The sequence below is a fragment of the Manis javanica genome, chromosome 3, assembly GCF_040802235.1.
Source record: "Manis javanica isolate MJ-LG chromosome 3, MJ_LKY, whole genome shotgun sequence".
Lineage (NCBI taxonomy): Eukaryota > Metazoa > Chordata > Mammalia > Pholidota > Manidae > Manis > Manis javanica.
In genome coordinates this window covers 214,242,335-214,258,044 of record NC_133158.1, presented here as the reverse complement: position 1 = coordinate 214,258,044, position 15,710 = coordinate 214,242,335, and the positions used below count along the sequence as shown (strand labels likewise).

Genomic DNA, 15,710 nt, shown 5'->3' with positions numbered 1-15,710 from the left:
CACTACTCTGTGGCCTCCTCAGAAATAAATGCTTTGGGGTCTACCAGCATTCTAACTCAGAATTTAAAAACAGAAAGAAGAAAAGAAAAGTACAGGGACAAAGAAAGGCTCTGAAATGGCTCAAGTTCGCCTTTCCTCAAAATATAGTGTGTGTGTGTGTGTGTGTGTGTGTGTGTCTGTGTGCGCGCGCGCGCGCGCGCGTGTGTGTGTATTCCTAAAATAATTAATGTGAAGAGTGAGAAATAGTCACGACAATGTCAAGCCCTGAACGCCTTGGAGGGTGGGGGCGGGGGGGTCTCTGGGATAAAAACCAGTCCCTCGCCTACTAGCGAAGGAGAAGGTGAGGGTTGATTGCCTGACCGCGGGCCTCCCAGCCCGCGACGCCCTGGGCCTCCGCCTGGGCGCTGAACTGCCTTCCTGGCCTGGGTGGGTGCCAGGGACCCACCGCCCAAGGGCCCAAGAGCTGGTCGGTGAACTAGGGTGTAGCAGCCTGATCTGTGTGCAATCGCCTGAGATTCCTCTTTGAAATTTTAAGGCTTAAAATAAGGAAAGCTCTGAAGTGCGTTCCTGGGACGATGGAAATACTGCGTTGAAACTTACTGATAAATTGTAACGACGGCGAACAGTGCACCCTTCCTCCCACGCGCGGTTAGAGCCTGGTTTCTCTAAAACCGACTGCATTTGAGCAGCGGGATGGGGGAGCCGGCCAGGCGGTGAGGGCGGGAATCCAGAGCCTCAGGATCGAGCAGCACTTGGACTAGAGAGAAAGTCGCGTTAACTTTGCGGGGCTCGGCTTCCCCGTGCACAGACTGAGACCCGAGGATGCGCGCTTGCGTTGCCGGACCACCATCAGGCCGCGGCGAGCAGACACGCTCGGTTGCTGAACCCTCTCCCCCAGTCCCCGCTGCGTGTCTGTGAAAGTGCAACGCGTATTTGGAGCCACCGAGACTCGGATGGCAAGGTTCGGGGTCAGTGCTCCGGGTGGGCAAGTTTCGCGCCGCGCCCCCGGGCGTTAACCTGCCCAGGGCCCCGCGTGGCCAGGGCGACCGGCGCGCGCGGCACCCGCCGACGCAGCGGGCTGACAGTGATTTATGCGCTGGTGACACAGGTCGGCCGTAAACCTGGTTGGCTGCAGCGGGTTTGGGAGCCGCGGCGGAGTCACCGCAGGACCGCTCAGCCGCGAGGGCGCGCTCCTGCCTGCGCGCCGTGCCCGGCCTCCCGGCCCGGCCTCTCCCCGAGCGCGGGCAGGTCCGCTCTCCCGGCGCCGCCGGGTCCCCCTGCAAAGCCCTCGGTTAACCGAAAGCACGTCCACTCCGGGCCGCGCCTTACCCGCGCGCCCCCGGGGCTCCGCGCAGCGTCTGGCGGGACCTGGGCGCGCGGCCCGCAGAGCTCGGGGGCAGGCGGCGGGGGAGCTGCCCGGAGTTCCCGGGGCGCGGGGCGTGGGGGCTCGCCTTCTGCCCGGGCAGGAATCGCCCGCGCCATTTGAGTCTTGACCTCCCAGAGCCCGGCAGCCCTGCGGCCGCGGCCCCAGCGCCGGGCACGCGCCCACGCCGCGCCCCTCGGAAGGAGCCAGACGGTCTCATCCGGCTCCAAGCCCACGCTTTCCAGCGCCCGGGCCCTGCGCGCCCCTGCCGCCCGGCCGGCTGCCCGGCGCCACGCAGGGGGTGAGCACCGCCGCCCGGAGGGCCCCGGGAGCGGCGCGGGCTCCGCGGGCGGCTGCATGCGGGCCCGACCCTGCGGGTCCCCCCGGAGCGCCCCTCGGCCCGGCGGTTCCTGAATTCGCTGTGTCGCCGCCTCCCAACACACGCGACGCGGAGCGGCTCCGGTCCCCGCGCTGCGGGACGGCACCCCCTGCGCCCGCGGCGGGGAGGCGGCCGCGCCCTGGCCGTGTACCGCCGGGCCTGCAGCTCTGCGACGAGGCCGAGCAGGTCGGGGTACGTGCCGCGCGCCCCATACCCCCGACCCGCCCCCGGGGTCCCGTCTCCAGCGGCGTCTCCACCGCGACCCGGCGCCGCAGCTGACGCCGACACTCCCGAAAAACCGCCGGGCTCTACGCCGCGGGGACCAATTCCCGGACCCCGGGGACCCGAACCCGCGTCCCCACCTGCCCGTCGTTGGCCCCGCGCCGCTGGGCCCCGGAGGGCGAGGACGTGCACGTGCGCCCCGGCCCCGGGCCTCCGAGGCCCCCGATGGCTGCGGTGCCATCACTTCAGATGCCGCAAAGACGCCCGGGCGCAGCGGGCGCCGACGGTGACAGCTCTCCACACTCAGGAATGTTACCCCAGCTGCGCGGAAGGTTTTCCGTGCTTTTTATTCCGTTGGGACGCTCCGGTGGAACACGCTTAGGACGCAGACAGAGACTGGGTATGGTTTGTCCTAGTCACGTGAAAGAAAAAAAAAAGAACTAAAAATGTTTCTAAAAGGACTTACAGAACATTTAAGATAACCACATACAAACGCCCACATGTTTTTTGGGAGCTGTTACAACTTCGAAATTACATTTCCAATGTAATAAAAATGTAGTTCTTTTAGTCGTTGGCACAGTTTTTCTAAATTGATGACATTTGGTTACAAAACTTTGCTGAAAAACAAAACAAACCAGTGCTCATCCATCAAATTCTTGCACCATGGCAGCAAGTAGCACATTTGACTTTAAAACATACACAGTTACAAAACATATACTACAGTTACTTTGAAACAAAATGTTTTTAACTGCCTGACACATACACAAAACACTGAAAACACGGTAAAATGTTAGAAATAATTCTAATACATTCGCCTCTATGAAATCAGAATTTATCCCCACAACTAACTTTTTGGGTTAAAACAATTTTTGCTTCTTAATTCCTAGATGTGGAAGGGAAGTAAATGAATATGTGCAAGATATCATTAAAAATCAAGGACAATGTTGTATAATCTTCCTTGTAAAACATAGTTTATATGCGCTGCGTATTTGACCATGTGAAACTGTCATGTATAAATTTCATGCTTTTATGAAACAAAGTTCACATATATACGATGCAAACCTTATTGTTTAGTTTAAGCACATATCATAAGCAGTTACCTTGATTTATGTTTGTGTTAAAAGCCTCTATCCCAAACGAGGGAGCTTTGTGTTTAAACAGCAAATCATCTCAAAATATAAAATCTGAAGAAATTAGCTACTTGCAAGTCTTTTGAAATTTTAGAGATGATATTTGCTGGGGTTTTTTCTCTAATTTCATAATTTACATGTGTGAGTGTTTAGGTCACTCTTTTCCTACATAAATGGTGCATATTAAGCAAGATAAATTAATTTTAAAACTTATTTGTTCTTTAATGTTAAAAATTTAGATTACTGTAAGGCAAGTAAACTAAATGTAGAGCTTTCTTTGTAGTCACAATGATAGAACAAATCAAAGTAGTACTACATTGCTGATGGTACTACATTTCTCAGCCTGAGAAAACCATCTACCTATCTTCTCTTGAATTTTAAAAAACGTACTTGGAATTCTTTGGCAGGTTCTACATATAATATGTGTCCTTAACAGCTTCTATGGTAAATGTCAATACTGAGTTTATAGAGCTAGCTTTATTCCAATTAAGGGGAGTTTCTGAACAACACCAGCATAACAGGAAAAAGACATCTTCCTCACAAATTCATACCACACATTTCCTATCCCCAATGCAACAGGAATAATCCTTTGATTCCATTAAAATGGTCACTAACCTTATAATGACAAAAGAGTGTTTTACTGGCTTACCTGAAGGAGTCTTGTCAATGTCAGAGGCGCTGAGATTGTGAGCGCTCCGTGCTGTCCATCGCAGTCCTGGACCCTGTACTCTTGCGTCTCTGAAGGCTGAAGTTACAACGTATGACCATTGCCTCCTGGGACTCTTACGAAAATGAGACAGATAGCTGGTTCAAATGAACTGCAGACCTTGACCTCGGGATAAAGCTGAGAAAAACAAATCATATCACATACACTGAAAAATAATTAAAATGGTTTTCTAGACATTGTCTTGTGGGTGTTATTTTGCGTGTACATAGAAATGTTCTACTCAATCGCATAGATATGCAGGAAATGATTGTACTTACAAAAATGTTATTTAAACCTTTTTTTCAGAGGGGCAAAAGTCACCTTAGAAAGCAGTTGCACGGCGACGTTCACTTTTCAGGTTTTGAAACTTGAATATTTTAATTCATAACATACCTCCTTTCTCATTCTAAAAAAAAATCAGGCCTCTTCAAAGCTGGCATTTAAAATTTTTCTGTTGTTTGGGAGGTTAGGCGTGTAAGGTTGCATTTCCTATTGATTCTGTCAAAGCAAAATCATTGTTTGCTTTGGATTTAATATTTTATTTGGATGGTGTGAATATTTGTTTAAAACTATGAACTCTAGGGAATTTTAGTTCTATGCAACATAAATGAGTTTTATATAATGGATACATGCTGTTTCAGCCAAGAAAAAAAAACAAGATTTGCACCTCAACAATGTATTACTAAAATGGGTCGGATATTGTCAATCTAAGTTGACCTTAGTTTGAAAACAAAAGATGAAGTTCTTTGAATGAATTGCTAGCATACTGTTGTGTATTACATGTATACATATTTTACTGATTTTAGAATGGAAAATAGTTCTCCTGAGAAAGCAATTTGAGGTGGATTAACTAATGATATTTTTCCAGTCCAAATTTTAAGGTACTAAAACATTGGCATATGTTTTCCTTTCTTAGAATATTTCCAAAAGAAAATCTCAAACATGAAAAGACATTAGAGGGATGGTCTATTTAAAAATTAGGACCATTGTTCTGCTTTTAAAATCACCGGTCTTTCTGCCAGGAGAAATATGTTTAACAGTCATTAATACTTTAGGCTCATTGAAGTAGAAGCATGGAATGTCATGTTGAAAAAAGAAAAAATATGCCTTCATACATAGGCATCCATACTCTTTTTTACAAAGAAGGTTAAAAAGGCTTCATAATTTTTGGCTGCAGAAAAAGGGGATAACAAACATCACAGCCAAAGCAAGAGGAAAGCCAGTTGTGGTTTTTAGACAACAGAGAAGTATTTTCCAGGGTAGATTCAGTTTCATTTGGAGCCATTGAGTAAAGAGAAGTCGACCTTGGCTATCTAAATTAAATTATCTGGATTCTCTGTCCACACAGAGCGATGATAGCATCTCCTGTTCCTATGAGCTGTGTAGATGTATTTCTAACATGGGAATACAGACCCCCACTGTTTACTTTTGAAATAATTTGGAACTTTCATTTCAGGTAAGAAACACTTTTCACCAAAACCATACTGTAACTGTATTTCCAATTACGTGCACCATAGTAGCAGTCTTTAAATGGAGTACACGGCCAGTGGTCATCCATCATTCATTGAACAGCTCTTCCTTGGTCTTCTGATAAGGACCAGGCACTGTTGCAGACACACCGGTGAACAAACCAGACAAAATCCTTGTCCTTGGTGGACTTACTGCAGTTCTGTCTGGACAGTATGGCAATTGATTGTTAGGGGGGCAGTAGAAGTCCTGGCTTCCAGGTTATCCACTAGGTGGCAAGGTGGGCAAATGGCCCACTTTATGTGGAGCAAAATTTGGTGCAAAGAATAGTGTAGTTCTATGAAAATTTCCACCCTATTTGGTTTAAAGAATCTCTTTTTTGAGCACTATAGTTAATAGCTAAGGGTCAGGGTACATCCCGTGTTCTGTACCACAAAGCCTTCTGTGCTAGGGGCTCATCACTTAAGAGAGGAAGAGAGCCGGCTGCCTTCCCCAGAGGCCTGGCTACTCGATCCTCGAGCTTATCTTCAAGGTGGTCCTTTTCCTCCCCATAGTTCTCTGTGCCCCGCCCCCCAGCCCCCAACTGTGTGTAGATATGTCTAAAGGTCTGACCCTCTGGCTTTGCACAGAGCCCCCCAAAGCCTTGGCTCAATTTTATTCAAATGTATATATATCAATTTAGATAAACACTGTGGTTTGCAAATTTGGGGAGTTATTGTCCAAAAACACTAACATCTTAGAAAAACATCCACACTGACCAGCAAGTTCGTATGCCAATATACATACATGCACTCAGGCATATATTTTGTTTTCAGAAATCCCCTAAGTGAGACCTCACATTTACATTGAAGAAATAGAATTGCTTCACTTAATCAAATCTTTTCTTTGGGATAGAATTAAGATATTCCTAAATGAATCAGACCTTTATTCATCTTTAGATCACCCAAAGCAATAAAATAAAAAACCTTCCCTTCTTAGAAAAATAGTTCATACGGGATGTAGAAATACTTATAGACTTGTTTAAATGTAAAGTTGGGAAATTTTCTGTGCTTATTTAGCATATGAAGTCAGGATCTCTGTTTCCAGGTAAGGGTTTTTTAAATCTAAAAGTGAGATGCTAGAAATAAATATTTCTCCACATGAAGACTCTCTCTTCAAGGAGCCTCTGTGTTCTTCTTCTAAGAATATAATTAGAACATTAACATGTTAGAATGTATAACTGAAAATTTTCTCCTTACTGTTTCACTCTGGCCATGGTAGTTCTCAATAGAATTGAAATGCATGGATCACAGTTTGACCATGAGGTTTGACAAAAGTTGCAAACTAGCAAAAGAACAATTATTTAATACATAGACTGGGAATGGAATGTGGGTACATTTTCTGGTAGATGTGGTAGAAATCTGGTAGATTTCTCAATACACAATCGGGCACCAATTTTATCCATTCTGCTCAACTGATTGCTAAGAATGGTTATTTCATGCAGAAGTCATCTGTATAAAATTTATGCTCTTACTGTGGTCGAGACAAGGGTGTGCTGTGATATTACTAGTGAACAATCTGTTTTTTACTATGATTTTCATTGTGTAAAGATTTACCTGTATGAACAAAGAAGGGACAATTAAAAGTGGTTCGGGCATAAGAAGTCTCCTGAACTGAAGACGGCAACATTCTACCTGACAGCGGAGCAAGAAGGAGCCTCAAAGTCAAGCAGAGGGGGACTCGAGGCCTGTATGTTAGAAAAAAGGTGGAAGAACCTTAAGGAAAGTACGGTTCTAAGCAACAGAATGGATCGTAGTGGGAGCTTGTGGGGTCTCCTCTTGACCTCTGTACCACTAGAATTTTTATATCAATAATCTGATGGGACTTTTTTATTTTTCCCTCTCCTTTCCTTCCCTTTCTCGACCCTCCACGTTAATTCTGCTTTAGATTTCAAGGCTTGAGAATACAGCTTTTAGTGGTTTTTAGATAATTCCATTACAAAAATCTTTAATGAATTTATTATTGTGAAATTCTATTCTGGATTGCCATCACTGTAGGCTTTTCTTATAGACATTGTCATTGCTTAGAATTTCTCTTTTTTCATAAATGGTAGTGTGACATGCAGAGTAAAACTTTAAATATTTTAACAACCACAAAATCCTCAGCAAATCAAAGTTTTCATTTAAAGGTATTTACCACTCACAGTTTTCCATCTACAAACATATTTTCTTCATAACTGTAACTATTGTATGCATTCCAATTAGTGTTTTTTTTAACTTGATATTGTCTCATAAGCAGTTCCCCCTATTCTTAACATGTTTTTATATTTTTCTAGGTTAATGGCTAAACTCCTTTGGATTTCTTCTCTAAGCACACTCTTTCCTAAGGTTCCCTATTTCAGTAAATGGCACCATCATCTCCCGAGCTTTAAAGTAAAAGATCTAGGAGACTTCCATCTCCTGTATTTTTACCGCCACCCCCGTTCCCAAACCTGGTGACCTCTCGTCTGAACGACCTCCCTCAAGAGCTGCTACCTGGTCTCCTTCCTTCCCTCCTTGCTCCAGCCTATTGTCCGCTGGTCACCCAGCAGTCAGGACGATTGCTTTAAAAACATGAATCACATCGTGCTCACTGCTCTTTCTAAATCCTTCTATGACATTCTGGGACACTGGATAGGATCCCAATTCCCAACCACCTACTGGGTCCTGCAAGATCTGCCTGCTTCTCTAAACCCGTCACCCTCTACGGGTCCGTCCACTCGCTCCTCCATTCATCCAGTCCTCAAACATTTCCTGACTTGGTCTCAGGTTTCAGTGACTCTGGTGCTGGGAACCGAGAAGTGAATAGAACACCGTCTTCCTGCATGAAGCTGACGTTCTGTGGCACATGGACCAGTCTTGTTTCTGCCTGACAGCTTGTGCGTTTGTGGCCTCCTCTGCCTTGCAGTGTTCTCAGGCACATCTTCTCAGGGATGGATCTATTTAGCTGGATACAAGTGTACATATGCGGATCCATCACACGGCCAGCATACCCAGGACTCGCAGCCCGACACCTCGAAATAAAGTCATGGCTATTTCCTCGGCGTATACATGTGAAAATTAAATAAGTTAAGGACTACAAAGCCCTCGGCAGAGTCAGTGTAAGAGAAGAGTAAGATGACTGTATTAGCTATAATTTTTGTTTTATTATCATTATTGTTGATTAAATGTTTCACGATCTTTCCAGAGAGTTCTGAGACTCGGTTCCTCAGAGTGTTGGCCAAACTATGCATAAGCACCTCTGCAGAAATCCTAAGTCACAAGATATATTCCCAAAGTGCTGAAAGATGGCTTTCTTCTGGAGCCAGCGCTCTACTGGGCTGTGTGGTACAAATATCCATGGCTTAATAGTGTGGCTTTTATCGTGTATACCAACTGGAAAATAATTTAGAGCTGGTTCTTGATTGGAAACAAATGTTGACCCTTTAGTGCATCACATTCAAAATGTTTTCTTTGCAAAGTGTTTAAATGTTTATTACTGGGTTTATCGCATTGTATTCGAGTCACAGGTAGAGGACCAGGCTTGGTAGCTGATGCCTGCCGTCTGGAGTGCCGTCTGGTTTAGCGTCTCAGCGCCCTTCAGCGTGCCCTGCTTCAGACGATAAACTCTATCATCCCCCAGCTGCGAGGCAGGGGCCTGGCTGGAAGGCTGAGGCGCACGGGGGTGGTCCTGAGCTGAGTGGGGCCTGTTTGGGAAATTGGTGAGGCCAGTGACCCGGGGATGTCTGGCTGATTTGCACGACAGAAAAAGGGCTTTGAGGGGGCAATGTAGGTGCTGAAGGCTAAAATCAGGGTCAGAGAAGGAGAGGCGGGAGGGCCTCACAGACCACGGCTAGGTCCTGTGAGGACGGCCTTCCTTTCTCCCCGTTTCTGCTGCGTAGAGACCAGATTCTCAGGACACGAGCAGTGCAGAGAACTGCAGCTTCTGGTTGTTTTTTAGAGCTTCCCTGTATGTGTACGAGGAGACGGCATCCTGGTGAGTAAACAGAAAGTCACCTGAGTTCCTAGGATCCTTGTTTATTTTAATTTTAAAAGTAAATTAGGGGAGAGGGACATTTGTGAAGATTCTGTCTTTAAATAATTTCCTTTGGGAAAAGTCAACAACTCAAATATTTTAAAAGTGATTAAACATTTGCAAAGAGACGGAAAACAGTATCTTAGGCATGCGTGTCCCCCAAACGTACATATTTCCAATGGAGACCTTTAAACTGCCAATACCCAAGAGACGAGGCCACTGCTATGAGACTGGCACTAGTCTCACCGGTTAATTTTTTCCCTGGAGAGTGTTTCTGGGCGACAGAGTGGCGTCCGGCCTCCCCAGGTTGCTCCACTGACAAACTGCAGTGGTGGTAAAGCCAAGGAGCCTGACAAAATCTCATTAATCATTTTAAATTAAATCCAACCTTCTTGTCCAACCAACCATGCCAAAAAGAAAGCCTTTTTTTTTAAAAAAACGAATGAAAATTTCCTCAGTAAAGTTTTGGTATCTTTCTCTTGTTGCCTTTAATTCAATTAGACAAAATAGAAATAAAACAATCCACTTTTCTAAGCTGGCAAACAAAACATTTGTTCAGAAATGATTTAACAGATCAACCAAGTGTCTTCAAAAAATAAAACAAATTTTGAATAAAAATTGAGGGAAACATTCTGAGGGGAAACTAGTTAAATTAGGAATACCATTTATCTTTATTTTCTGAACAGTTTAATGAATTCATTTTGTACCTAAAGTATATGGTGCTTAGTAATATTTGAAAGGAGAAATTAAAAAATCCACTATCCATAATATTTTGGTGTATTTTATTTCATTCTTTTTTCCATCCATAGGCTTTGCTTTACTAGTAATTGCAATGTGTATGTGTGTGCACACATACATATGTACACATATATACTTAAGTATAACTTCATGTCTTTCCAATATTCATCCTTTCCTATAGCTCTTTCCCCATGTTATTCATAAGCATCATGTCTTCATAGTAACACAGCACGAGGATCTATTTGGTCTACATGACCAGTGCTGAGAGTATGAACTGGTACATGGTCTGTACTTAAATATTTGCTAGTTATTTATCAGAACAGCTCTAAATTGGGGGCATTCTCATTTTTTCCATCTTTTTTTTTCTTGAATTAAAAACAATAATGGTGCAAAGGGTGTAAGTACTGCCTTTTCCCTATTTTAGATTATTTCCTTAGGAGGGCTTCCCAGAAGTGGACATATTAACTTTTGAATGCTTGGAAAAGCAACTGTAGGCAGTTGTGTTATTAACAGTGGTATTTAAGAAGTACACTTAAATCACAGGAAAAGACTCCAGTTAGAATAAACAGGTTATCATCTTAAATAATAACAGGATTATGTAAATTCTTGAAATTAAAAAAATCAAAGACAGTCTCAAAGTAGCAATTCATCCAAATATTTAAAATTAAAAGGCCTAGGGAGATGGATTTATATCTTGAATAAATTAATACTGTGTTAATACCTTTAAAAAATTAACTCTAATTATTCTGATGTGTAGGTTGTGTACACCGGAAAGCCTTGGATATATTTTAAAAAATGGAAATAGTTAAGCCATCATATGATCTGTTATAGAGACACTGACCCAGAGCTGACGTAATTCAATCTGATGAGAAACTGCCCTGGGCCAAAGAACAATGTTAGGTACTGAGGGAGCTATAAGAATAAAATTTCCACTTGCAAGAATTGGGGAAGCTGCTCTGGAGAGAAAGAGTCCGAGAGGACTGTGCAAGGCAAATAACATTTCTCCAGGTAAATATGGGGCGGCGGCGGCAACCTGTTCAAGGAGCAAAAAAAAAAAAAAGAGGGAATGAGGAAGGATGCAACTCCAGGGTTCATTGAGTTTTAATAGAATGTGGCTAGGAAAAATCCAATCGATGACAAATTTGGAGGACTCAAAAGTCTTTAAGCATATCCCCCCTTTTCTTTCCTGTCTTTTCTATAGTAAAACCTCTAATGTGTACCTTAGGAAGCAGCGGCGGCACAAAAAGGATGCTCCGCAGCGCCCACGCGCATGTGCCGCGGGCTCACAGCGGGCCCGCGCTGCACCCTGGGTCAGGGGTGTTTGGTCAGAGATGACATAAAGCTATTAGCGCTGTTGTGATTTTCCAGCCCCAAAGAACTCAGCCTCCAGTAGAAAAGGTGGACTCAAAAAGGCCTGAGTGCAGATGGGGAAAAAACGACTTTTTTTTTCCATCTGGTTTTAGCCTTCAGAAAAAACGACTTTTTTTCCCAAATGCAAAGCCCAGCATCTTTCCTGAAACTCGCCCATAGCACTCTTCTCAGGGCCTTCTGCAGGCTTCAGGAACCCTCTTCTTCTGACTTCCTTTTCTCTCCCAAAACTTAAAATGCTGTATTTCTCAATAATATTTTACTCATATTCCCTAGAGTTGTCCTTTCTCATGCTTCACTTACGATAACATATTTTAAATACTTATATGACCCCCTAACTTATATATCCCGCCCTGGCCTTTCTGAACTCTAGTCCTATTCTCTTGCTGCGATTAATGTTCTATTGGTGATTTCCAGTTCAAAATATCCCCAAACAGCGATCGTCTTCCCCATTTCACTCCATTGGCTGCTTCTCCGAGTAGCTACCTCGGATGATAAGACAACCAAATCCTTGTATTGGAAACCTTTGTCCAATGTCACTAAATCCTATCATTTTCCAGTGCTTTTTATTCACTCGTCTTCTCTAACCCTCTGCTACTTGCCTAGTTCAGACTTTATCATAGAATCTGACACGTTGGGAGCAGTTCTTGACTTAATAAGATCATATTCTGATAAAGGAGTGGGACATGTAGAAAATTATAGTATAGTTAGAATAATAAAGATATGTACAAAGCGCTATGCCTCACAAAGGAAGAAGTAATTAATGCCAGTGGTGCGCATGATGCACAGTCTTGGATAACTTTGATGGATAAATTATACTTGTGGTGCATCTTAGATAGCAAGTAGGGTAACTTTAGGTAAATACGGGAGAGGATATCACAGAAAGAACAGCTTGTAAAAAGCAAAGACATGCCAGGCCACACTTGAGGAACGGTGGGAGGGGTCTTTAAAGATAAGCTGGAGGCCCACTGTGAAGGGTCACATGCCCTGAGAAGGAGGCTCTACTCAGTGTCTCAGAAAGAAGGGAGACATTGAAAGACTTTAAACAGCTGTGCCATAAAGAGTTAGTTGCAGACAGATAAACTTGTTATGTCTGAGAGCAGGTCCAATAGTTTCCAACCTATGGGGATATGCCTCCCCAAAAGGCACTTGGAAGTAGGTATGTGGGGACCTTATTTGTATGTCACAATGACTGAGGGACACTGGTGGCATCTAGGAGGCAAAATGCAGGCATGTTTATGTTCTGCACAGCATGAAGCCGTGCCCTGTAAGGAGCATCCTTCTCCCAAAGCCAGCAGGACCGCCGCTGGAAGACACTGAATTGCTCACTGAGTTAACATTCAGTAAACATTTACTACTAAGGCTTTTCATACATAGAAATTAAAAAATTTTGGCTCACCTAGTTTTAAAAACAACCAGGAATAAATCCTTACTCAGTAAGCATAGGACGTAGTGAAAAGAATATTGCCTGACCGGAGAGAGCTCCACTTCAGGTAATGGCTCCCTGGCTCTTTCTGACCAACCCTCCAAAAGGTTAAGAGCACAAACTCTGGACAAAATATACAAAATCAAGGGCCTGAAGTTAATGGAGAGCAGCCCAAGATGGGCTGACACCCTAGAGACACTTGGAAGAAGAGAATGGCCCCGGGTGAGCTTCCCGTTTTGATAGCTTTTCTCCTGAGGGCAGGCCCCACCTACTTAGCATCACGAGAACCTTTAGCTTTACTGTCTTGAAGAGCCATGGGACAGAGTGTGGGGCAGCTGCTAGAAAATAAAGAGGGAAGTGATAGCAGGGACAGAAGCAGGGAAAGAGCGCCCTCATTTCTGTGCATGAACTCTGCCCCCAACTGTGGCTGGTCTCTGAACACGCAAGCACGGGAAAGATTCCTCGTAGAGCAGAGCGAGGTTCTGAGCTGAACAAGGTTAAAGAACTGAACTGGGATTTGAGCTGCCGTCAACCGCCAAGGGAGAAAGAGCTTACAAATGGGGTTCTGCCACGTTAACAAGCAGCTAAGGAAAAAAAATGTCTTCGGAAAAACATATCAGAATCCAGGGTTTCTACAAAATTTTATCCACCATGTCCATGACAAAATTTAAATTACTAACAGATGAAAAAACAGGAAAATGTAATCTATTCTCAAAAGGCACAGAAACAAATGTCACTGAAATGACCTATAGAAATGAGCACATAAAGATTTTAAAGCAGCTATTATAACTATATTCAAAGTTATAAGGGAAAATGTGCTTATAATGAATGAAAAGACAGGAAATCTCAGCACAGAAATAGAAATTATAAAAACTAAATGGAATTTTTGGAACCAAAAAATACACTATTTGGAAGAAGAAAGTTCACAGAATGAGTTAAAATTGTTACAGGAAAGTCAGTGAACCAGAATAAAGATCAAGAGAAATAATACAATGGAAAAAAAGATCGAAAAAATATCAACAGATTTGTGAGAGGATAGCGAAAGTTTTAGCTTTAGCTAGTGTAAGGGAGAGGAGAGAATATGAGACCGAGAAAACATCTGACAAAACAGTTATTAGAGGAAATGACATTATTACACACAGGGGGGAATAATTTGAGTCTCATGACTTCTCATTGGAAAAAGTGGGGCCAGAAGACTGTGGCACAGTATCTTTAAAGTGCCAAGGTGAGCAGGGGAGAGAACTGTAACACAGAACTATATGCTCAGCAAAAATACTCATCAAAAAGGAAAACAAAATAAAGATGTTTTCATATAAAATAAAACTATGATACTTAATTGCCAGCACACCTGAACTCTAATAGATGTGAAATGTTTTTAGGCTGAAACGAATATTATAAAGAAACTTGGGTCTTCAGGAAGGAATAAGGGCATCAGAAATGATTATGTGGGTAAATATGAATGAGTATTTTTTTCTTCATTTAAGATGTTTATGTGAAATTATTATATTGTGGAATTTATAACAAATGCTACATGTACTACATATGACAACTAAAAGGGTTGATTGATGAATAGAGGGATGGATAAATATGTGGTAAAGTGAATGCCATAACATCTTAATTATAGAATTTAGGTGGTAGTACATAGATATTCTCTGTTAAATATTTTAACTTTTCTATATGTTTAAAAATTTCCATAAGAAAATGTTGGAGAGAGAGAAACTAAAACACAGAGGCAGAGAGGACCAAATGGTAACGTAGAGAAAAACAAAGACAAGACAAATGAGCAGGCAGGGTCCTGGGCACTGGAAAAGTACTATTCTCCAGTTTTTGAAACAATAAATTAGTTTTGAAGTTAAAAATATAATTATTTTATCTTGGGATTCAAGAGTATGCATACACGAAAATTTAGACACTTTAGAGCCTTAGAAATTGTTTACTACTAGTCTAAAAGTCCCTTAGATTTTCAAAAATTGTTTGATTCCCTTGTGTTTTGTCCTTGAATGTTGTGTGGCACATCACTCCAGCTGGAGTATCACCAGCCCACTACTGACTTGGGGCCAGAACTGGAAGGGAGCCAGCACTGCACCCCTGCCGCTGGGAGTGTCTGCCTCCCGGATTCCCTGCCTCTGAATGAGCAGCTCCACTCACCCCACGGCGCGTCCTTCCAAAGCAGACACTTCCCCGCAGAGGCATTCCCAGGGGACTGCGGACTTACCATGTAAGTGTGCTGTCCTTCAGCACCCACCGTTGTGTTTTATAACTAAATAATCATTGAGCTGTACTTCGTACAGTTCCTTCTGCTAAGCAGTGTTTCCCCTCTCATGCCTTAGCGAAGGCCGAGCCCACGTCTAGGTGGACCCTTGGTAACTGGATGGAATGGATGAGTAAAGAATGTTACTGTAGTCACAATATCCCTTTCTCGGCTGATTCTGAACAGAAATCAAGATTAAGAGGATAGTAAAGTTTGACTAATTACTTTAGATATAAGTTCTGATGACATTTTGTTCTTGTGTGTGTGTAAATCTTAGATCTTAACCTATTTTGCTATCCCAAATGGCTTAAAGGACTTACTGAGATTTGACTAACCCAGAAGTCTTAAAACTGAAAAGTCAAGTGATGAATTTATATTATAACAATAAGTGCTTGTTTGGCATAATAATAGTAACAAGTCAATACTCTTTTCAGTGTTCAAAGGAAAAAGAAGCTGGTTATGGTTTCTGTCGAAGTCAAATCCAACTTTTATAAAGACAGAAATAATCTCAGGTCAAAAGTAAATAAATTTCACAACTCAGTTTCAGAGAAAAAGGAAAGGCTTTAGTTAAAAATTTTACAATAAAATAATTATGGTTATAAATCTCTTTAGTTAAATATGTAAATAT

The 15,710-nt window shown here is 43.1% G+C and overlaps 1 protein-coding gene across 2 annotated transcripts; it reads right to left on the bottom strand.

Moving 5' to 3' along the window:
- Positions 1-300: 300 nt before the first annotated feature.
- LOC118968477 (uncharacterized) lies at positions 301-15,489 on the bottom strand. Of its 2 annotated transcripts, none has more exons than XM_073232805.1 (2): positions 15,047-15,489; positions 301-3,938 (listed from the first exon to the last, which is right to left on the bottom strand). In XM_073232805.1, the coding sequence occupies exon 2, from the start codon at positions 2,203-2,205 to the stop codon at positions 1,174-1,176; it is 1,032 nt and encodes a 343-aa protein (XP_073088906.1). In that variant the 5' UTR covers positions 2,206-3,938; positions 15,047-15,489; the 3' UTR covers positions 301-1,173. The 2 variants fall into 2 exon arrangements, with proteins under 2 accessions (XP_073088906.1, XP_036854877.2); XM_036998982.2 differs by lacking the exon at positions 15,047-15,489 and having other exon boundaries at positions 301-2,376; positions 3,744-4,013.
- Between the last annotated feature and the right edge of the window lie 221 nt (positions 15,490-15,710).

Excerpts from the sequence above, each read along its gene's own strand:
- LOC118968477 (XM_073232805.1), bottom strand. The coding sequence starts at position 2,205 with ATGGCACCGCAGCCATCGGGGGCCTCGGAGGCCCGGGGCCGGGGCGCA.